Source organism: Ammospiza caudacuta, chromosome 1, assembly GCF_027887145.1.
Source record: "Ammospiza caudacuta isolate bAmmCau1 chromosome 1, bAmmCau1.pri, whole genome shotgun sequence".
Classification (NCBI taxonomy): domain Eukaryota; kingdom Metazoa; phylum Chordata; class Aves; order Passeriformes; family Passerellidae; genus Ammospiza; species Ammospiza caudacuta.
Genome location: NC_080593.1, coordinates 17,181,429 through 17,204,101, shown reverse-complemented (window position 1 = coordinate 17,204,101; position 22,673 = coordinate 17,181,429). Strand labels below are relative to the sequence as shown.

The 22,673-nt window shown below is 42.1% G+C and overlaps 1 protein-coding gene across 11 annotated transcripts in view; it reads right to left on the bottom strand.

The window, feature by feature from the left end:
• ABI1 (abl interactor 1) overlaps positions 1-17,873 on the bottom strand; it is a 76,439-nt gene extending 58,566 nt beyond the window's left edge. For 10 of the 11 annotated variants that reach the window (XM_058801001.1, XM_058801027.1, XM_058801045.1 and 7 more), the window contains exon 1: positions 17,628-17,865. In XM_058801001.1, coding sequence (XP_058656984.1) covers positions 17,628-17,744 — 117 coding nt within the window. In that variant the 5' untranslated portion in view covers positions 17,745-17,865. Of the gene's footprint in view, positions 1-17,627 lie in introns of all 11 variants that reach the window. The other variant, XM_058801073.1, reaches the window with a different exon arrangement.
• Positions 17,874-22,673: the final 4,800 nt, after the last annotated feature.

Sequence of the window (22,673 nt, the reverse complement as noted above, 5' to 3'; positions counted from 1 at the left end):
TTATCTGTTTTTCATAGAGCTTGTCAGACTGCTTTGTAAACACACTGCACCACAGTAGACTTTTTGGCTGTTATGGATGGTTATTACATCAGAGTATCAGTTATACATTAAAGAAAAGAGAAACACTGACAAGTCACAGCAGCAAATGCCACAGGTTTCTACACTCTGAAGAAGTTTCAGGAGCTAACTACCTACCTGGAAGTCATCCAAGTAGATCTACACAGATTGTGGTTATTAGTAGCAGGTACTCAGCAGGGAGCATTCAGGGTTTTTATCACCACAGATACAGCCTTAAGGGATATATGATACAGCATTCCAAAGTGGCATGGGAAACTAAGGTTTCAAAATTTACCAAAGGGAGTGCTTACATTACATATGCCATGCAGGTTAAAAATAAAGTATCAATCAGTATGTATGTCAATTGTCTCCTGCAACAGGTTTACAGCACTTGTGCCATACAACCAATTCCATTGAAGAAAAACTCTCTGCAATGCATTAGGCCAGGCAATACTTCAAGGGGATGGATGATGTGCTGAGTACATCCCAATATCCACAGAGTAATATCTGGCCTGGAATTTACCTGCCTACAGCTTGGACTGTTCTTTACTGATCAGCAGCCCAATTCCCCCACTGGAAAGTGAAGCAAGCCATCAGAAGGGTTAGCTCAGAAGTTCAAACTCAACCCTTGTCCAACTTATTAGGACAAGAGACACCCTCCTACAGCATCCCACAGCACCAGATAAGGCTGCAGAAAATCACCAGTACACTTCACCTAATGTCTCAGTTCAGCTTAAGCAGATCACTATCCATATTCTTGTTACTGAAACCCCTTGCTCTGCCATTCATATAATTATTATCATCAGTAAAAACAACTGTGGGAAATTTAAAAAGCAAGCTTTGTGGGGACAAAGAACAGGAAGGGACTTAGTCCAAGTACAGCCTGTTAAAATGACAGGACCAACCCAGCCTCCATACAAAGCAGCACTAGAGCCAAAAGCCACACACATTCCAGACCACTGGCAAATCTCAAGTAAAATTCTGCATCACAGAGATCAGTACTAAAGTTCATGCAATACAAAAATGTTCAAGGGTTTTACTCAAGTGAGTTTTATCACAACTTGTCATGTTGTTGTAGCTTTCTACCATTCCTGGATTTGTGTAATTTGTGCAAGTAAAAGCTCAAGATTTTAATTACCCCACAGCCTGCAAGATATTAATAGCAACATATTGCAGTCACTGAACATGTCCACCTCCTGTCCAAGGCCTCTCCAGGGGGCTGGCAGTCAATCCTTCACTGACAGAAAACAAGAAATAGAACAGACTATTCAGCACATAGTGAGAAGTAGTGTCAAATAGAAATATCAAAGCTCTCAATCACTTAAGTAACTAATTGTTCCAGGAGTATAGAGGAATCTGAAAGCCAGGTAAGGTACAGAAGGATGCCTAACCATTAAGAGCAAGACACCCAAGACACCTCTCACTATGGAAACCCCAAAACCAGCATGATTAAAATTCTTTCAAGTTCATTCAGTAAACAGTAATTCTTTGTATCTACTAAGGCAGAAATCCTCAATAAACACAGCAAAGCTAGCATCTACCATTCAACTCCAGGGAATTTCCTTCCATCATCTAAGACAAAAAAACCCACTGGTATGAAATAATACCATGTCTGTTGAGTTTCTCCAGATAAGATGAAGTAACTCAGCTAGACAAAACACAGAGAAACTGGAAGAACTTGAAATCTCTTCTCCCCAGGTAAAGACCTTGCATAATAAAGCTGGAATTCATTCAAGGCACCAGAAGATGAGATGATCACCACCACCACTACACCACAGTCCACAAACCAGATTTCAATCTGTTTCTTTTTAGAAACACTATCTTGACAAAAAACATTGACTAGGCAGCTTCTTTATCTCAAGGGTCAAGACACACACCAAATTACTGTTTAACAAACACATACAGCAGTGTAACCAGCAGTGCCTGTAATTCCCAAACTCTGTTTCAGACAAGCCCTTCCCCCAAATCCTGTATGCACGAGACAATCAGCTAGAAGCAAATCCTTCATTTCCATCAATAATATTCCCCTGACCAGTCCTGAATAGCCTTGATAGCAAATTAGCATTTGTATGGGCTGAGACAAAATTTAGTCGATCTCACTGTGTCCCCGATTTTCTTTCACTTGCATTTTCCATTCTGTTGATTAACTATAAATAGAAGAGTCTCAATTTTTTAAATTATCCTCTTTTTTGAGGAAGGTAGAGGGAGAAAAGCTTCTTTATTAAGGGGAGAAGTTAATTCTAATAGAAAGTTTAAGGGAAATACATATATCATTCATATATATACATACACACTTAAATAATAAATAAATTTTAAAAACAACAACTGAGGAATTCCATGTTAATCCAGGCTGCAAACATTACAGCAAGAAATAAATCTCTCCACTAGGAATGTGATTTATAAAACAATGCAGACTCTGACAGATGGAGCCTGGGAAGGTACATGCCAGCTGCTCTGTTAGTAGCATTTTCTGCCCAATGCAACAAAAAAGGTTCATTGGCTCTGGACTAAGCCACTCCTCTTATTAAAAACTTACATATATATATTATTTATATACAATACCTAAAAATACTGTTGAAAATGTAATTTTCAGTTCTTCTGCCAAATCACATCAAAGAGATGTCTTAGTAAATATGTTGGCACAATACATTGTTACTGTCAGTTGTCACAGTCTGTCTATACAACCATAACTGCATGCCACACTGAACTCAAGTGACAGAAGCAGACATGCCCATGTGTCATTTTCACACAGCCCTTGTACACTCAATTAGTAAGGCTTCAAGGCTGCACACACAGCAAGGCTAAGAAATTTGGTCCAAGTCTTACATTCTGTGTTTTACATGATTTAGACAATCTAAGCTTCAGTACAGAAACCACATTATTTCATTCATGTAAAGCACTGCCCAATAGCTGCACATACAGTTGCTCCAAAACCTACCCCTTGAACTTTCTTGCAGTGTCTGATTTGCCTTGTGACATCAAACACAACTTTCTTCAGAGCAGACATAAAGCAGGCTCTGACATCAGAGATACCAGCACCAGAGTGTTTGATTCATCATCCCTAGGTGTATTTAAATGACGTGCAGATGTGGCACCTAGGACATGGTTTACTAATGGACTTGGCAATGCTGGGTTAATGACTGGACTTGACGGCCTTAAAGGCCTTCTCCAATCTAAATAATTCTATAATTCTGTGATTTTAATGCCACTGTTGGACTGTCAGACAGAAAAAGAAATCCTTGGCACTTCCATAGCAGTCTTCTTCCTTCAACACTAAGAAAGCTACCCCAGGCTTTGGAGCATATGATTATTTTGACACACCAGAGAGCAGATAACAGCAAATTAGAGAACTTACAGTGCACAGAGAAACAAATAGAATGTCTCTCAAATATCCATTTTGTTTTTGTAATAGGGCTTGAAATTAAAATGGCTTTCTGTTTACTTTCTTAAGTGATGGCTCCCACCCTCAAACATTAGCTCATCTAGCAAGACATGCTCCTTGATAAGTCAGAGACTTATTTTTCACACTTTTTTTTTTTTTTGGTGAGAATAAGAAGAAAACACTTTAGTATTTATTAGTTACTTCAATATCCTCTCTGTGATATAGTGGCAGCAACATAGAACCAAACTCAAGTTTCTCCAAATGGAGAGAAAAATCAGAACTTGATAGATTTTCATGTCATGCAAGCCTTTGAATCCAGACAGCTCAGTCACCTGCTTTGGGGCAAAGCTCCTGAGTTTACTCTGTGTATAAAAGTTGCATTATGTTTGAAAGGGTTTTGCTTACTTCTTCAGTTTACTCTCAAGGACTGGTGACTGCTGACATGAAGACTATTTCTGTTCTGACAAATCAAACTGAGGGTCTAAACCCAGAATACAGCAAATCTTTATCTGAAGATAAGTAACATGCTAAAATTTGATGACTTCATAGGTAAGCTTCAAAGACTTTTTTTTTTCCAGAATCTCACTCTCTAGTCCTCCCTACCTTATAGGGCCTAGAATCATACTAGATAGCATTGAGCAAGAAAGGTTAAAACAATGAGATTTAGCATAAAGGATCAAATTACAGTCTCCTCACAGCATGTCCTGGTATCACACATTATTATCAAAGACATTCTAACACACTGAACATCAGCATCCACTAAAGGATTGGTCCAAAAACAAGGAGGCCCAAACCTACACTCTGCATTGCAACAGGTTCCTCCCCATGGAGATGTCAGAGATGTTGCAGGACAACAAAGCAGCAAGGAAAGTGGGAAAAGAGAGTAGAGAAAGTCATTAGCAGGCCTGTTCAGCTCCAGGGAGAATCTCAAGGCAACAAAATGTAGAGCCAAGAGTTACACTGGCTTTGAGACAATCAGCAAGTTCCTGGATTGCACGTGTTCCTAATTCAGGAACAGTTCTCATGTTTAAGAGAGTCACTTTAGACACACAGCTGCTGCCCAGATTTTACAGTTCAGGCAGTTCCCAAACATCACAGTATTTTTAAAACAAAGAAAACAATGGCCATTATAGGATCAAATTCTCTACTCATGCTTTGTATCACTACACAGCTGACTATTTAGTGTCTTGAAGATGAATATACTCAGTCCAGCAGAAAATCATCACATATCTCACCACACTTAAACCAGAAACTGGTGGATTCCCACAATTTTGTAGCAGCTTATTTCCCAGCACAAGGCATACTCTCACATAGCACACAGGCTATACAGTGATTTCATGGCAATAAAGTAATGGACTGCAATACAAGGAATGACTGTTTTTATAAGAACTTGCATGTCATTGGAAAAAATCAACCTAGTTTCTGTTTCTATCTGATAACATAAACAAATACGGCTCAGACTTTGATGCACTCCTGCACCTGATGGTACAATTTTTATTTTATAATGGCTGTAAGCACACTACATCCAGCTTCTGTTTACATAATTATTTTTATTATGTTAAAATTTTATCCTACAGTTAGCAGCAACATTCCAAAACCTTACACACAAAAGTTCACTTGCATAGTGGGTTATTTAAATTGCAACAAGTAGAAATTTATCTCCTCTAAAAACCACACACAACAGAGCAAAACAGATGGCTCAGGAGAAAGGAGGAGAGGGAGTAAGAAGGGCGAGTCAAATTTGGCAAGTCACATCTTTCTCCATCAAAAAAGTGACAGAAGAATAGATAACCAGAACTAAATGAATATGGTAATATTCAGCATCCAGCATTAGGTAAAACCTAACTTACAGAAACCAACAGAAGAAAGCAAGCAAATTCTTTAATAGGAAATACAGCATCAAGTTCAGGAGTGAGGGAATTGCTTTGTTTGGATTTTCTAAACAAAGTCCTTGGTGAGACAATTGCTGTGCTATTAGCTAGTACAGCAGTAGTTCAAGTGAGTAGCTTTCCCTAGAAATACAGCTCCAATGCCTCTTGCAGCACAATTACAGGAAAGTTTTCTCATCAGTGTTGAAGTTGCACTGGTGTTTTTAAGATGCACCTTCACATTATTTTAAAGAGCGCTTCCCCTTCACGTACAACGTAGAGGGCAGATTGAAGCATATGCAGGAGGTGCAGAGTCATACAGGTGAGAGCAGAGCTGCATTTCCATGCAACCAGATGCATAAGAACAGTCATATCCACTTCACTCTGTCTCCCCCCCTGCCAGCAGTAAAACAAAACCTGAACTATTCTATTTCAGCACTTGTCATAGGGCCATCAGGACACCTTGCTATCTCCTCTGTCATCAGCTTGAGCGGCCTTATTACAGCTGCAGAGGAGCTGTGCTCAGAGAAAGACTCCCCTGACAAGAGGAACACATCACCACAGCTGTGCATCCACCCATACCCACAGTGCCACTACCTCTGCACCTGAACACCCTGGAGGAAACTGGGCTAAAACACAGGAGAGGCCACGGGAGGACATGTGCAGCAGTGGAGCAGCATGTGGGATGGTGGATCTGCTATTTCCAACTGCTTCAAAGCTTGGGATGGCCTCTCTACACTGCAAGAGGCAGGAGTTACTACTTCCACCAAGAAAATTTTATGCCCATTAAATCTGCTGGTAAGGCTCACTATTAGAGATAACATTCTCACTATGATACACTATGATGTGAGCGTTTGCAAGTAAGCCCAGGACTGGAACAATTACAATTCATAAGTCCTGTTCAAAACTCTAATTTAAAACAGCAAGAAGTGGCTGTGTCAGTAAAGGAAAAAAAATGCAGTTGTACTCTAAAAACATGCTCTTGGTTTTACTGAAGAATACACAGTATTTACATGTAAATTAAATCCTGCGTGAATAGGGGGACAGAGAAGAAAAAACTTTTTCTACAAAAAGAAATGACATTCATGACCAAAACCAGCCTAAACACTGAAGGTATGTCCAAAGCAGAACTGGAGACTGGTCTTTTTACCACCTGCCCCCCACACCATCTCTCGGGTTAGGGAACTGCTTTTCAGCTTCCTGCCTTGTTGTTTTTCAAAGGAAACAGCAAATTTTCAAGCACAAAAAACCAAACAGACCAACAACAAGCATGTTTTCTGTTCAACAACTAGAGAAATTAATTTTGCTATTCACAAAAAGAGAATTTTCTTATTATCATGGATGGCCACATTTTTGCACCCTTTATACTTAAATGATGATGCATTTTTTCTTAACTTTCACAATGGTTGTTTGCATTTAGTCATTTTCTGAGGAGGCAAGAAGCTTAAATGAGTACCTTTGCTCATTATTTATGTTCTCTATTTGCATAACTCCTGCACAACTGCTCCATTAAACACCTCTTCCCCTCCAAGGCCAATTTTAAAAAGCCTCCTGCTTTATGAGACTGACAAGTATGACTCACAGTATTCCCCACATTCATTCCCCCAGGCCTCATGGGATGCTGTGCAGCCAGTAAAAGTACCTGTTCCAGTTCATACTCCCCCACACCCACTGCTGCTGCAGTAAGCCCTTACAGCAATCTGGGGAAAAAGTAAAGCTATTTCTCTCTAAAAAGTAAAGCTATTTCTGTAGGCAGGAAACAAATAGTAACCATATTTGCTTTTCATATTGTCCTTCTCAGCACCACAGCTAGCAAGAGAGAGTGGCTGAACACAATGAAGGAAGTTACACACTCTCTTCCCCATTCTTCCTGTGCTCTTATTCCCACCAGAAACTTCGGAGTTTTCTCAAGACCCTCAAACTGCTTTTCAACAATCTTTTAAACCATTCCTATTTTCTATCCACAAGCAAGTTATCCAACATAGATTATCTACTCTTAAAGTTCCTTCTATGCCCAAGGAACACATTTAAATACTCCTGACATTCAGGACCAAAACCAGCAACTTCTCTCTCCAGCAGAAAAGCAAAAATCAACAGGTACCATACGCCTGCATACTTGGCTTCTATCCCCAGTAAACAAGCTTCTGTCATAATTACGAAAATACCTCCCTCAGTCTCTGAACAGTCAACATTCATTCACTGCAGAGTACTGAGAAGAGCTGATTTTACAGTTTGTGTTGATGGACAGTAGGTTTTCAAAGAGGAAATGTGTGCTAGAAAGCTTTCCACTGACTGTTATAATTCTCCACTGGTTAAAGGACAGACTGATAAAGAAGAATGAAATGCACATTTAGAAATGACAGTCACTAATGAAGAGATAAAAGATTTCATACAAAGTAAGCTGCATTGTATGAGCCCGAGCTCCAAATACATCTATGGCAACAACAATTTCTCTAACATTCAAAGTTAAAGACACCTTAGAAATTAGATTAAAAATCTGTTGCCATTTAAGCCAAATCCCAGGACTACTGTGGCAACCACATCATTTCAGTGCTGGGAGAGCATATGGTGTGCTGCAGCAGGAAACACACCCACGGTATTTGAAGAGAGCCCTTGTACAGCCAAGCACTTCCAAACCAGACACATATTTTATCAAATGCAGCTAAAGCCAGGAGTGTGCATCATAGAAACAATAGCTCCTCCCAGAGATTTAGAAATCCTGCAAGTCAGACAGCCAAGCAAAAGCTGAACAATCCCCAGCCAGGTCTCAAAGATCTTGCCAACATAAGTGCGTTGATCCACCCTATCTCTACTGGTTACTCTGATATTCTCTGGACCTTGACTGAAACACCATCCAAGCCACCTGCCACGAGGCTTCTCAGTGGATACCTTGCAGGTTATAATAATATTTTATAAAGCCCTTTAAGGATCAGGCCCATCTCTGCTTTGTGGACACACACACATTAAGAGAACGCCATTCCTCCTGCCACATTCACTTTCCTTCACTGTTAAGAGAAACAAAGCCCTCCAAGCAGAGGAGTTTCATTATGACCATTTTACTCCTTAGACTCAAAAGGGTAACAAAAGGACCAGTTTCCTGAAGAAGACAGGTTTCTCATAAAGGTCTGGCTGCATATAAATATAAGAGGCCTCATAAGAATTTTACCAATACGGAGATTCATGTCAGTCCCATTCCACATTGTCTTTCCAGCTGCATTCCATTTCCTCTGTACCCTGGTCATCAAGGCTTCCTCACGTAGTTAGAGACTACTGCAGAGATAAGGCTTTAGTCTCAACTCTGTGCCAACAAAGATAATTTTAAAAAGAAATGTGTATAAATGTCTTTGGTAGCTGCAGATTTCAAATTGTTAGCAAACCCATGCTAATAGAAACTTTATCAGAAAGCAATAATGAAAAATAGCTACATAATATAAGTTGCAAGGCAGTAAAATATGCAGTTAAATAATAGAAAGAGATTAATTAAAAGAAATAGGCAAGGGAGAATAGGCTCTCAGATCAGATCTGAAATGAGACAAAGTAAACAAAATGAAAGTGAGACAAAAGGTCTAATAAGCAATCTGCAGCAAGCAGAAGATTTGAGGAGGGAGAGAGAAATCAGCAAATTCACATTAAGATCGCAGCCTAGGAGAAGCACATGGAAAGAGAGAAACATTGCTAGTAATATTCAGTGACATGAGAGCAATTAACATCACTAGGTATGTGAAAAGACAAGCCATGGCATGGCATTCTGCAGCTGCTTAGATGTTCATGCAGTAATCTGATGCACCTGCCTGGACTCCTTGTTCTTCTCTTGCCTATTTGTTTTATGCAGATATTTTCTTATCATGGGCTTCAGAAAACACAGAACTATTGCATGAGGACCACAGCTCAAGTATTAACTTGTAGCACACCTGCTACAACAAAGTTAAATAAGATGCACAGCTGACAATGATTGCTGCAGGACAAATACTGCTTGGCAGATTTGCTGACCCCAAAGTACAACGAGGAGATCAGAAAATGAAAGTGAAGATATGCATCTGGTAAAAGATTATCCATGAAAAAAAAAAAAAAAAACCAACAACCAACTAAAAACACCACACTTCCCTGATAAGGCATAGCTTATAAAAAGTATTCTCATGTGAAACACTGGCGTGAAACTAGCCAGCAGAGTCTACACTTTTATGCTTCAAGTGGTAAACAAACATTTTTTTTCTTGGAACTATTTATAACTTTAAGACCACCCAGTAAGAATATTACATTCAACTCTAAGGATGTCAAACCAACATTTGCTTTAGTAAGATTCCTCTGTGTGAGTTCTGAGAGGTCTTCCTGCTCTTAACAAAAGTAGGAATGCTACCATATTTTATTCCTGTTTGTCTTTGAGGTTACAATAAAGTTAGGACAGGGATGCAGAGTCTCTTCCTCATGAGTTCTTTAATTATACATCACTACAGTATCAGAGCTTTCTTGCACATGAAGCAGCGTGCTTGCACCTTAACTTCTGCTGTATAAAGAGCATACAGAATTAATTATTTTGGGCTCAGAGAGGGAGGGATGACACTGCCACAAATATATCTGCTATAAGAAACACAAGAAAGATGCAATCTCATTGTAGAAGTGACAACCTTTACTGTTCTTTCAGAAGATTCCACTGTGTCAGAAGATACAGCATGGCATACATCATCTCCGGAGGTTATGAAGAGGCTTAATCATAGAGGAGGCTCAAATGAAAGAAGTTTTGATTTTCAGATACTTTTTCAGTTTGCAGAACCCCAGCACATTGAGAGAAGCTTGTTTACTAAACCCATTTGATATGGAACCTTTGACAAGAATATTATTAAAAATAAAGTATCCTTTCAAGTAGTCTTTTTAAGAGTTAAACTAACCTGCTGCTTTAGCTCAGCCAGCAGGTTACCTACAAATTCCAACTCATGTTAGTACAAACTGCTGAATTTTACAAGTTGCACCAGAAAATGCTATACCTATACTTCACTCCAAGTTCAAAGTCTCATGAAGAATTCCTCACTTCTCCTTTTCTTCTGAACTATCAGCATCATAGTAACAAATATACATTCTGCAAAACAAGCATGCATGGCTCCTGTTAACATCATTAAGGGCTTGCATAAGTAATGAGCAACACTATTTGCAGAGTCTCAAGAAAAGGTGGCACCCACACTCTTATTAATTAACCCACAGAAAGTAATGCATTCCCTGTAAAATCAGGAGGAAGATTTTAGACTTCTGTTTTCATCTGCTGCCTACAAAATTGATTCTTTAAGAGCCCACGTGTTAGAAATGCTGTATATTCTATCTGTGCTCAGGAGCACACTGAGATCGATTCTCCACAGCACCCTGGTCTTGGCTCTCAAGGGCTCTCTGCAAGTTTTGAGGTGCAAAAGGCTATTTCTGCAACCCACAGCAGACACCAAGTCTGTCAGGAAAAGGGAGGAACCAGACTGAGGCACGGTAGCTACCATTTCAAGTTCTGCAGTTACTTCCCTTTACACAGGGGTGGAGGGAGGTGAGGATCACTCTGACCAAGCCCACCCACCTCTGTCACCAGAGCTCAGATTTAGGACTGGGCTGGAAGGAACAGCATCAAAGGAACACTACACTAGGGAACACAGATGCTGAAGAGAGCAAGAATGCTCAGGTAGTTATGAACAAGCCTGGACACTGAGTAAGCAGCGTCCCACACGCAATTTCCTACCGTACAAGAATGAAAACCACACTACGCTCCTTTAGACTCCAAGTCACTAAATAAGGACTGAACACAGGCAGAGAGAGCAAGATATCCCCTTATCCCTCAAGGCTGCCTTGCTATGCCAGGACTGACTTTGTCCACACAGCTGCCACCCCACCATTCTGTAGCTAAGCAAGATTTTGGTCACCAGAAATGTCAAACACAGACTGCTTTCACCAATGAAAAATAGAGCAGCATCTTCTCGAGCCTCTGCCAAGACCCACCAACACAGAGACAAACAGTGCTGTGAGCCTTATGTAACTCCTGACGTTGGCAAAGCAAAAAAATTAGAATTTCAAGGCTCTTATGAGAGGTGATACGTTAAATTCTTAGGAAGTAATTGCTGCTAATGAATTCAATGATGGTTTCAGGTGCATATTTTCCTGAGAGAGTCATTACACTGCCTCTGTGCATACTGCCTCTGTGTTTCTGCAGATACCCACTTTTTGCTGTGCTGCAGTATAACAGAGGCAGTCTGGAAAGGGGTGCGGTGTCAGGGGGAACAGCACTGCAAGTCCACACAATCAGGTTCTGTTCCCAAATCTGACAAGATGTCCCTATATGACCTTCCATGAGCCAGTTACAAATTCCATGCCTCCACTTATGCTTTTGTAAAATGAAGACACTTCAAAATGCCAAACAAAGACACTTTGCACTGGGAAGTTGCATTGGTTCTTTTGTTTCAGAGTTCAGGCTCTTTTCTTCTGTTAAACTTAGATTAGATACTAACAGGAACTTTGCCCTCAGAAATACAACACTTCCTTCTTGTACTCAGCCTGCTCCTGTACTCTTACCTTCATTACAATTGCCTTCATTACACACTTTATGAGACCTTCCCAAGGCTCATCTATTTTCTCTTTACCAGAAGAGCTACTTACTGTAACAACCTCCCAGAGAACCAAGGGAAGTATTAGACTGTTGCCTCACTTAATCATACTTCTTTCTTCCTTCCAACAATTCCACAGGACTGTGCACAGCAAGAGCAGCACAGGGAGCAAGGATCACACTCGGCATACGCTGACTGCAGACATCCTGCAAGCTTCTTCCTTCCAACAATGCACAAACAGAAGGGGGTGGAGAGCACTTCCTTGTGCAAGAAACAGTTCACACCTGTAAAAGCTTATCCCAATCCACTTTACTGCACCTGATTAAGGTAGCATTAAGAAAAATGAAGCAGGAATAGCAGACAACATCCTCCTGGTTTCTCAAACCAAATCTACTGAAAATAATGGAAACATTTCAAATTTGGAAAAGCTCATCTCATATCATCTACCTTCTCTGGACACAAATCAGACATACAACACCCTGGGGTTCATCTTCTTTAAATTCAGTGTAATCACTTGCTGATTCAGTGAAGTTGAGCTACAGTCTTATTCCTGCCTATGAGTTAAAGCTTTATTTTCCAAAACACAAAGACACTTGCATAGGCACAGAAGACCTACACAAGGCACAGAAGAGCTACAAGCCTAACCCACCAACCTGTACTATAATATTATTCTAAAAAAAACCCCAAAACCTCACACAGAACAGCCAGTGCCTTTTATACTGCTGGCAAACATTTGCTTAAACTACCTTAAAAAGAGCATTATTCCAAAGTATAATGCAACACCTTTTTTAAAAGAATATTATTTAAACCTACAAAGCATAAGAGATATATTTGTATTTTATCTCATTGCTCTCTAATTTTGAACTATATTTGGTGCTACAGAAAGTGAACATAATTTGGTTTTTTTGTTAAATGTTCCAAATTTTAGCAAGAAAACTCGTGGAAGAAAAAATATTACTGTATTTACTCTCAAACTAATTAACCTATGAACATAAAAGCATACAAGTTCTAACAGCACATAAAGGATTTGTATTAGTGACAATTTAAGAAGTTTATCCTTTTAGAGCAGCTCATTTCCTGAATTAGACATTCTGAGTGAACTTCTTTGTACCGAACTAAGTTAAGCCACTTTCCATGTGCCAAGCAATGAAACTGAGTGTCTGATCAGCTACCACTGTTTAATGAAAAGCCACAAAAAAAGGTTCGTTAGTGTTGGAAAGGAAATATCTACATTAGAGAAGTGTTAAACGTCTAACTTATCAAGCAAAAATAGTTTCTCTATGCATCTTGGAAGACAACACAAATATTTATGAAACTTTCTGCATGCAACACTTCTGCTCAATGCCACACATTTACTTTTCTACCAACTGGAGACATATTTGAATTTTTTTGCAATAGCAGTTAAACTGAAATCTGTCCATATTTTTGTCTGTTTTACCCAGAATAGCTTGTTAATTCACCGTTCAGTTTCCACATACCAGTCAGAAGCTACAGAAGGAAGTAACATGACACAAAAACACACATTTAGGCAACACAGCACTTACTTCCTTAAAAGGTGTCTCAATTTATTTCTCTAAAGCTGCTAAATCTACCCACTTGAGACTATCAAGATGAAAATTTATACAAGGATGCGAGCTATTTGTTTAGAGATTCTCACAGTCGTATTAAAATTATATTTGAGCTTAAAAACAAAAATTACAAATGGATCTTCACAAGTGGTCTAGAAGCTTGAAACTGACAAAAACTATGTACATCTGCATATACATAAACAAGGTTATAAGGAACACTTGATTTAGACAGCAGGAGAGTTGTAAGCAGTGTTTTATAGCACAGAGAGGCCTCTCTGGGATACACCAGTCAACTGAAATTGTTCAAAAGGAAGTCATCAGTGGAGTAACACTGCACAAGCTGATTTCCTGCGTCATTCTAATGCTTCATAAGCGAGTTATTGTAAATAACTTCCTTAAAACACCAAAATAACTCAATACAGCTAGAAAAATTACTAGTAGAGCTCTATGGAAGTTATCAGCTGAAGAATCATAACTAGAACTGCAAATGCTTTAACTCCTTGTTATTTCTGCATTAAGTAGCACTGATCAAGTTAATACTGTCTAGGACACTAAAACTCCTCACTAGCATTTTCAGCTTTATGCTACAGATTTTCAGATGGCCTTTTGGTTACAAGCACATCAAAAGGACTAGTCCCAGAATATACCTGCAGGCAAAAGAATTTGGAGAAGACAACAACTATGAGAACTTACATTCTGAAAATATTTTTTAAAAATGAATATATCTATATATAAGAAAAATTATTCCAGGAGGCAAAAATATGCCTTAAAGATTTAAGGTTCAAAACCCGCTCTTAAAACCATTCAGAGTTTAAGCCTCTGACCTAAAACAGGGATCTAATTTTCTACCTGCTTATTGAAGCTTCCAACCAGAAACATCATGGATTTTAAATACTGTCAGAGATTAAATACACCAATGTACTTATAATGCCCTTTTCCTTCTATTGAAAGCCAAAATCACCACCAAAACATCACAATGTTCTTCAGTTACTATTTCTACATTTGATTTTCCTTACTTTTTTCCATCTCCCTTTTTCTCCCATCCCCATCAAGACTGCCACCACACTGTACTTTGCTTTTAGCACTGCAGGTCTCCCTTAGAAGCTTATGTGCTCTGCTTCACCTGAATTCTTTTCTCTCCCTAACAAATAAACTTCCTAGATAACTAGAATGCATGATGATCTGGAGGGCAAACTGTGTTACCAGCCAGCAATCTGACATAGTCACAGTGTGCCTTAGCAAGCAACTGCTTCCTGCTTTTCTGACAGCAGCAGTTTTCAAGTAGAGATTCCCAAATGCTGTCATATTTCCTAAATGCTCCAGTAAAAGAACACTTACTCTCCACACAGCTACATCCACCATCAGGCAGGCAAGCTCCAGCCAGGTGAGCTTCTCCCCATTTCTCTCTCTCTTTTTTTTATTTTTTTCCCCGAGGAATCTCTAAAGACATTGAATACAAGTTTTCCTCAAGAAATCAGCATCACTGAAATTTTACCAGAATTATTCTCAGCTTTAATAAGAGAGACAAAACAATATTCCTGTATTTTCAAATCAAATACATACACACACATATATATATAGCTTGAATAGAGCAATATTAGGGGTCAGAAATTATTTCCTGCTTAAGTCAGTGAAGAATATAAACCAAAACACTGAGAACATCATTCTGTCTCCTATTACAATCACTATAAATTGTTAGTGCCAGCACTCAGAATAGTCTGACAAACCAGTTTCACCTCAGTGGCACAACTCAGAGTGGGTAACAGCACATGGTAATTTTTACCACTATGGAGCACTTTGTTTTTTTCCACAGAAGAAAAGAAACCCCTCCAAATTCAAAGTGGCTAAACTGAACCAGCTACACGCTACCAGCTAAGTTACAATATCTAGCTACTAGTGAAGTATTTTAACATTCACTTCATGGCCAGGTTCTCTATTGTGGTCTGTCTTTTTTATAAAATACCCAATTACATTAAACACAAACATTTTGTGTTGTATGTTCGTTAAGCCTCTTCCTTTCCCTTCCTCCCTTCCCACCCCACCATACTCATACACCCAAATCTCATAACCCAGTGCCCTGTGTCATATTGCCTAATCCAGCAGTGGCCCCACCACATGCACTGGCAGTATAATCTGTTCAGTAGTCCAACTGGACAGCAGATGGTTTTGCATCAAGGGCTGATTAAAAAAACCACCTCCATCAAACACTTTAAAAAATACATAGCTTTTATCAATACATTTATCATTTTTACTGAGCAAATGTACAATACATGTAAAATACAAGTGAGGTACATACATTTTCCAAAGCTACTGTACAAGACTGCATTAGGAATTTTAGAATTCCGGCTTCCTTTCAAAAGGGGTAAACACAGCTGTGCAAAGATAAAACAGACCCCACCAATCCCACATCCAGCTGACCTTGATACTTGAGGTGAAAATGAGCTACCAAATTTAAAAAAAAAAAAAAAAAGAAAAGGAAAAGCAACCCCAAATGACCGGATGGGAATTTGCTCAAGTGTTGCGTTTATTTGGTTTGTTTGATGAAAGTAAGAAAAGACAAGTTTCATGACTCTGAAGAAAATTATGTGACTGAAAATTCTCTGCACCTCTCTGACACAGGGAAAAGTCAGGAGCAGGAGACACGTCAAAACTTGTGCTGCAATTACCATACTCATGTATTTGTCATATTTCCCATGAGTAAAACCAAATGAACCTCGCCTCTTAGAAGCATTTATATCAGCAGCTTTCTCTGGGTGGAGCAAACAACTCGGAAGCATAAATAGACATTAACTCATACTACCTCATATACCACAAAAAAAATCAAAACTTGAAAATATGGCTTCTTAGAGCACTTTTAATTCAAATATCTCATTTTAAAAAATCACTTCGTATTATTAAAGATGTGCATCCATATTTGCTGCTCCATTACTAAAAACAGTATGCCAGCTTACCAGCAATGATGGATACCGAAGATGTTAGTAACCTGTATTAAATACTTATCACAGGTAATCTAGTATTAGATTCAACAAGTTCACTCTACGAGCTATCTAGTAAATAAAGTTTATTTGCCTTTCCCCTTCAAATTTTTTATGGGAAAAAAAAAAAAGAAGCTGAGTTTCAGCATCTCTGGATGGTTCTGCATCCAGATCAGCATGACTAAAGACCGAGACTTAGAGTCACGTGATGTAAATCCTGAAAAAAATAATAATAGCAAATTGTGCTTAAAGTAGCTTCACAAAATCAGACTTAAAAGAAGGCCAAGAAGCACTGGCAATCTCTGGGATGGAAAAAAAATCCACACCGACCGGTGTAGAGACGCTACAACCAATGGAGCCTCTTCCCGCATGAGAGACGCGGTCTGCAATCCCTGTTGTAGGGTGTCGGAGCCGGGCAGGCTGCGAGAGGCACAGATTGCCATTTTGAAACGCCGCCTCACGCCCGCACGGCGCTGCCAGCCCACGGGCAGCCTCCTGCCCCCACACGCCGCTCACGGCAGCGCTGCGGACCCGCAGCGCCGCGGCTCCCCCGGGCCCGCCGGGACCCGCTCGCCGAGGAGGACCCGGCGCGGGTCCCCGAGCTCCGTGATGTCACCCGGGTGCGGGGCCCCTTCCGCTCCCCGGCCGCTGCGGCGGCGGCCCCGGCGGAGCGCGGTGCGGGGCCGCCCGGCACCCGCGCCCCACGTGCGGCGCATCCGCCCCGGCCACCGCCACCGCCACCGACCGCCGCCCCGAGGCCCGTCCGCGGCCCCCGGAGGGAGCCCCGCCGCCGCGAAGCCGTGGGGAAACCCGGGATACCGGCTCGGAGCCGGCCGCACGGAGAGGCTCGGGGGCCCCCGCGCCTCCCTCACCCCCACCCCAGCCCTGGGAGGTCTCCGGGATGTGACTCATGATAAATAAATACAGAGGGGGGGGGAGGAAAAAAAAAAGGAAAAAAAAAAAAAAAGACACACCCTCGGAGCCGGACTGACATAATAACCCCCTCCCTTCCCCTCTGGAGCGGGGGAAGGGAAGCCTGGCCGTTCAGCTGGGAAAGTTGAAAGAAAAGGCAAACCCAAGGGACCGGCTGCGGGGCGGGAGCCGCAGCGAGGGCAGTCAGGCGTCGCTGCCCCTCGGGCGGCTCCGGCCCCGCCGCCGCACCGGAGAGCCCAGCCCCGCCGCCGGTGCGCTGCCCCGCCGCCCCTCACCTGGATGTAGTTGTTTTCGCAGTAGTCGGCGACTCGAGTGAGGTTCTGGTAGCTCTCAAGCAGAGCCCGCTTGCCAGAAGGGATTTCCTCCTCTAGCAACATCTGCAACTCTGCCATTTTCCACCCCTCCGCATCGCTTCCTCTTGCATTAAAGAGACAGCGGCAGCGCCGGGCTCGCAACCCGCCTGGTATTGTGGGATTCCTCCTCGCCTCGCTTTCGTGAACGCTCGCTTTCCCCACCCATCCTTCCCCTCCGAGGGGAGGGGAAAAAAACGAAAAAAAAAAAAAAAAAAAAAAAAAACCAAGAAAAAAGAGGAAAAGCCCGCCCTCGCTGTGCGAAGGCAGCCGGGAGTTGTAGGCAGCGCCGGGCGCATGCGCGGGGCGGCCGCCGCTCAAGGGCACCGCCCGCGGGCCGGAGGGACCCGGTGGGCCCGGAATGCTCCGGCCTGGGCGCTCCTGTGGCGGGACCGCCGGACCGTCCTGCTGGGAGCCCAGAGACGAGGGGAGACAGTGATGTCCATCCCCCGCCCCGCTCAGAAAAGCCCCAGCCCCAGAGTGCTGCCCGGAGGGAGCTCCTCTGCAGTAGAGGCCAAAAGGGGCTGGGAGGAAAGCGCTGCTTTGGTTATCTGCCGTCTGGCAGGCTAAAATTTTGGAAGATCGGAGAATCACTTAGGTTGGAAAAGGTCTCTGAAATCATCGAGTCCAACCCATGACTGAGCACCACCATGTCAACTAGACCACAGCCCTAACTGTAATGGCCAGTATTTCCTTAAACACCTCCAGGGACAGTGACTCCACTACCTCCCTGGGCAGACCTTCCAAAGACAACAAAAGACTGATGTTAGAATGATCGTGGCTTGGGGCAACTTCCAGGGAATTATCCCCTGAGGGGGAGGGAGAAATACTGAATCCAAACTGTGTAGATCTTAGTCGAGGCCTGCGCAGTATAACTACTAACAGTTAGTGACTGCCTGGATTTAGGTTCATAAGAAGAGTTCAAATACTTGTCTGAGATAAATACAGTATTCCTGCCACTCATTTACCTCAGTTGTTAATCATTGTTCAGGCTTTCCTCTGGCTGTTAGCACAGGTATGGAAGACAAAGGTCTGGTGATTACTTAGTACAATCTCTCCTGCATATGTTTTTTGGAAGCAAAATCCTGATTTTGCAATCATGCCAGAAGAGAAGCCAGTAACAGCAGGTGTCTGCTCTGCTGAGATGTCCGTGCCTGCTCTTGCAATGAGTAACAGGCCCAGAAAAAGTCATCTCCAAGGCTCTGCTGTTTGTGGCATGTGCTGTGTGTCTGCAGTCACAAACACAAACGCAGTTAGTCCTTGCATTTTAGTAGTTGTCCTAGAGAAAGCCACACAGTGGCTAAAATTCAGCATGTCTCAGAAAAAAACTGTCTCAAGCTCACATTATAGTAAGAGAAGACTTGCTCATCTCTATAATCGTGACATTTTACATGTTCTCTGTAGTCTATCTCCTGTTTGCAGTACTGTTCTGGTCAGGATGATTTCGTGTAATTGTTGCTTTCTCTAAAACAAGGTGGGGAGGGAAAAAAATAGATCTCCCTTCACCTTTGTGAAGCAAAGTCCAGCATCTCAGTCCAGAACTGTAGAAGCAAGGATGAAAGGTGAGGAGCCTGGAAAGGACCAGTGGGCCTGGGAAATTCTTTGCAGCTGGAGTTACACAAAACACCCCTTGTCTGGGAACAGCCAGACAGATACCAAGAGAAGTATTTGAGAGCTCTTTGAGGAGCAGAAGGAGCTGGTACGTTTGCAGCACTTGCTGTGGGATAGAAATGCATCTACATTGCTATCTTCTGATGGTTAATTTACTTGGCAGCTTAGCAAAATTATTTCCAAAGGGGTTTTAATAACTCTCTTTAGGGCAGCTTGTAATGTCCAATAAAACACTTTATTTTGGACTCCTTTCAATGTAAAATAATTCCATTTGTTTGTATTGAGATATTGGTGAGCTTTAAATGTGTCCCAAGGCAAGTGTGACCAGAACCCCTGATGCCTCAGGTTTTAGCTTTTCTATTTTTCAGATTCTGTACTGCTTTAGTGTGTAGTTCTGAGCTTCATATTAGGGAATAGTAAGCTCTCTTCACAGAGTAAGGAGACAAAGCAATTTCATCTCTAGCTGGCAACCAAGGTAGAGAAGGACAAACGATCCAAATTTCAGGCCCAAGAACATAAACAATGTGGACTGAAGAGAGAAAAACAAGAAGGATGGGGCTTCATAAGCTAAAGTTATAACTGGACAATTAACTCCAATATGCAAATGGACCAGAGCTTACAAAAGTGAGAGACCCTGTGACTGGTTGTCCATTTTGTGACCATTTTGGGTTCATCTTGGGGTGTAGCCCTGGCTGGGCTCTTGTACTGCCCAAGGTGTATCCATTGAGGCCTTCTAATAAATACCTACTTTATTCTTTACCTCTGTCTAGCTTCTGTTCTAGGTCAGCCTTACAAGGCATCACCCCTCTTGGGCACTGGCTTCTCCTTGTTTCCAGTACTGACTTCTTGTTTCCAGCTGTATATTAATACAAAGACAAATTCGATTTCTCTATTCATTTTGGCTGCAAATTGCTTAACACCCATTGGTTGAATGAGTCTGTAATTGCCTACAGATCACAGACTGGCTTCGTGGAAGCTGTTAACATCCTCAAATGTAGCACAATTGTTGTTGACTCTTCTTAAAATGTTACAGCTGCCCCTGTAAAAGAAATTACAAATGTGCGGGGCCTTACCCATTGACTTTTTTCAGTATGAGAAGAATGAGTGGCGCGTGTTTTGCTAAATGTATTGTGTTTCACTTGGTGAGCAGGCTTGTCCTGCAAGGCCATGGCAGGACACTGCTGGGCAGGCACTGGCGGCTCCGCGGGGAGGCATCCACCTCACACAGCGGAGCAGCGGCTCCAGGAGGGCTTGCAGCCCCGTGCCCTGCGCAGCCTGAAAGGCCATGCACAAACCCCACCAAGTGTATTCAAAATGTTCTCACAACGCAACAACACCTCGGAGGAGCACATCAAAGGTCGCCACCTTGTGACAGCTGCGTTGAGGCTCTTCTGCAGCTGCCGTGGCACGGCCAGGCCTTGTCCCCATGCCCGCGGGTTAGACCCGGGGTAGATAAACAGCAAAACCAGGGCCACTCCTGCAGGACCTGTCATCTGGGTGCCATACAACCATGGCAGTGCTGCTGTGAGGGCCACACAGTGTAAGGTGTACTGGGAATTGTGGTGTGGATACGCCCAGTTGATGGGACCAGCAGGTCTAGCTTTTGCCCCATTCCTGGTTAGCCCTCCTTCTTTCTAAATAACTCTCTGCAGGGTCCCTTGAGTGTCTTTGTGTCTGAGGCTCTTGGATGTGCATTGACTCAGGTGCGAAAGATCGAAGCTGGCTCCGTGAGTCTGCATGGTGTGTACACCGAGTGATTGTAAAGCACCTGAAAGAATGCAAATCTAGCAGAACCCGCGCTGAGCCACAATCAATAAACCTTGGGCTTGAACTGACATTTGCTGAAGATAGTAGTGTGTATCTAAACTGCATTCACTGGGGTTTCTTTTTAGAAACTGTTTTATTTTGTTGTTCTTTTCATTTTGTTTTATTTTGTTGGGTTTGGGCTTTTTTGCTCTGTCACACTTTCTCGTTGCACCAGCAATAAACTGCTAATTAGAAAAAAAAAAATTACCTAACTTACACAAGATACTTCAAGTGTGCAAAAGAGCTGGGAATTAAAATTTTCCTGGCTTGGGCTGCTGGACTGGCAGAGGAAAATGTGTAATTATGTCCATCAATCTCCACCTAAACAATCACCCAAATGAGATCCTATCCAGAGTAAAATGTGCTTATATATCTCTCAATGTCTCAACTTTACATCTGAGATTTTCTCCTCCTCAGTGGGGCATGAGATCTCCACTGAGATTGCCCTCATGCCAGGGGCAATCCTGTCTTTGTAGGACAACAGGCCATTTTTGGCTGGGAAAGAGAAATGTGACTATATTCTAAGTGCTGTTTAGAACAGCAGCAAAGTAGCAGTATCACAGCAACTTCTCCTGCACTGTAATTTGTGTAGCTCTGTAACTGTCCGTTCCCTTTCCTTGGCCATAGATTGGTATGTGTCTTTGTTTTTCCCTTGGGAACGAACAGTACTTGCTTCAGTAGTGTTGATTGGAAAAGAACCCTTTATTTTTTGTTGGACCATTTCTCAGCTGGATTGATTCCTGTTTCGGTTGTTTAGCTACACAAGCATTTCTGACAGTGCAGTGGAAAGGGAGATGAGGGATCTGAGGGGGCAGCTGGAAGCACAGAGGACACAGGGCTGTTCAGATCAGCCACATCAACTCTGCTGCCAAATGCCAAGTCTCATTTTCTTGTAAGAAAATTTTTGTTGATTGCAATGATAGTTACACAAGTATGGCTGTACTAGGACGAGGCTTTGTGAATACTTATTACTCCTAACAGGTTTTTTTTCTTGGTACCAAAATTTGATTTTTCAGTATTTCCTCTACCTGTTTAATAGCTGCCCAAGAAGGTGCATAGCAGCATTGAGTTCCTTTCGTTTGCTTTAGCCCAGAACCTTATTTAAGAACCAGAATAACAACCCATATTGATATTTCGGTTGTCCTCACGGATTGTTTGAGTATTGCAGAGATGAATGGGGCTGTTCCTGCATTTTTGAGACAATTTGCCATGCACTCTGCACTCTTTTGGTCACCTCCATGTGCGCTTTTCCCCAATTAATATTTTTAATGTTTTCATCAAAACTGTTAACAGCTGGTGATGCTGTCTCCTGGCTTTCCAGGGGAGCAGGGGTGTTTGGAGCAGGACTGCATCCCTGAGCTGGTCAGAGACCCCAGCATAGCCCCCGGACAGTTGCCAGGCAGCCACGAGCTCTGTGCAGCACAGCCAGGCATTGCTAGGCAGCCTGAGCTGCTGGGGAGCACAGAAGCAATAAGATTCAAAATTGCAGCTTCAAGAATGCACAAGATAAGAGTGGCAAAAAATAAATAGTCTTACTGTATTTTGACATGACCT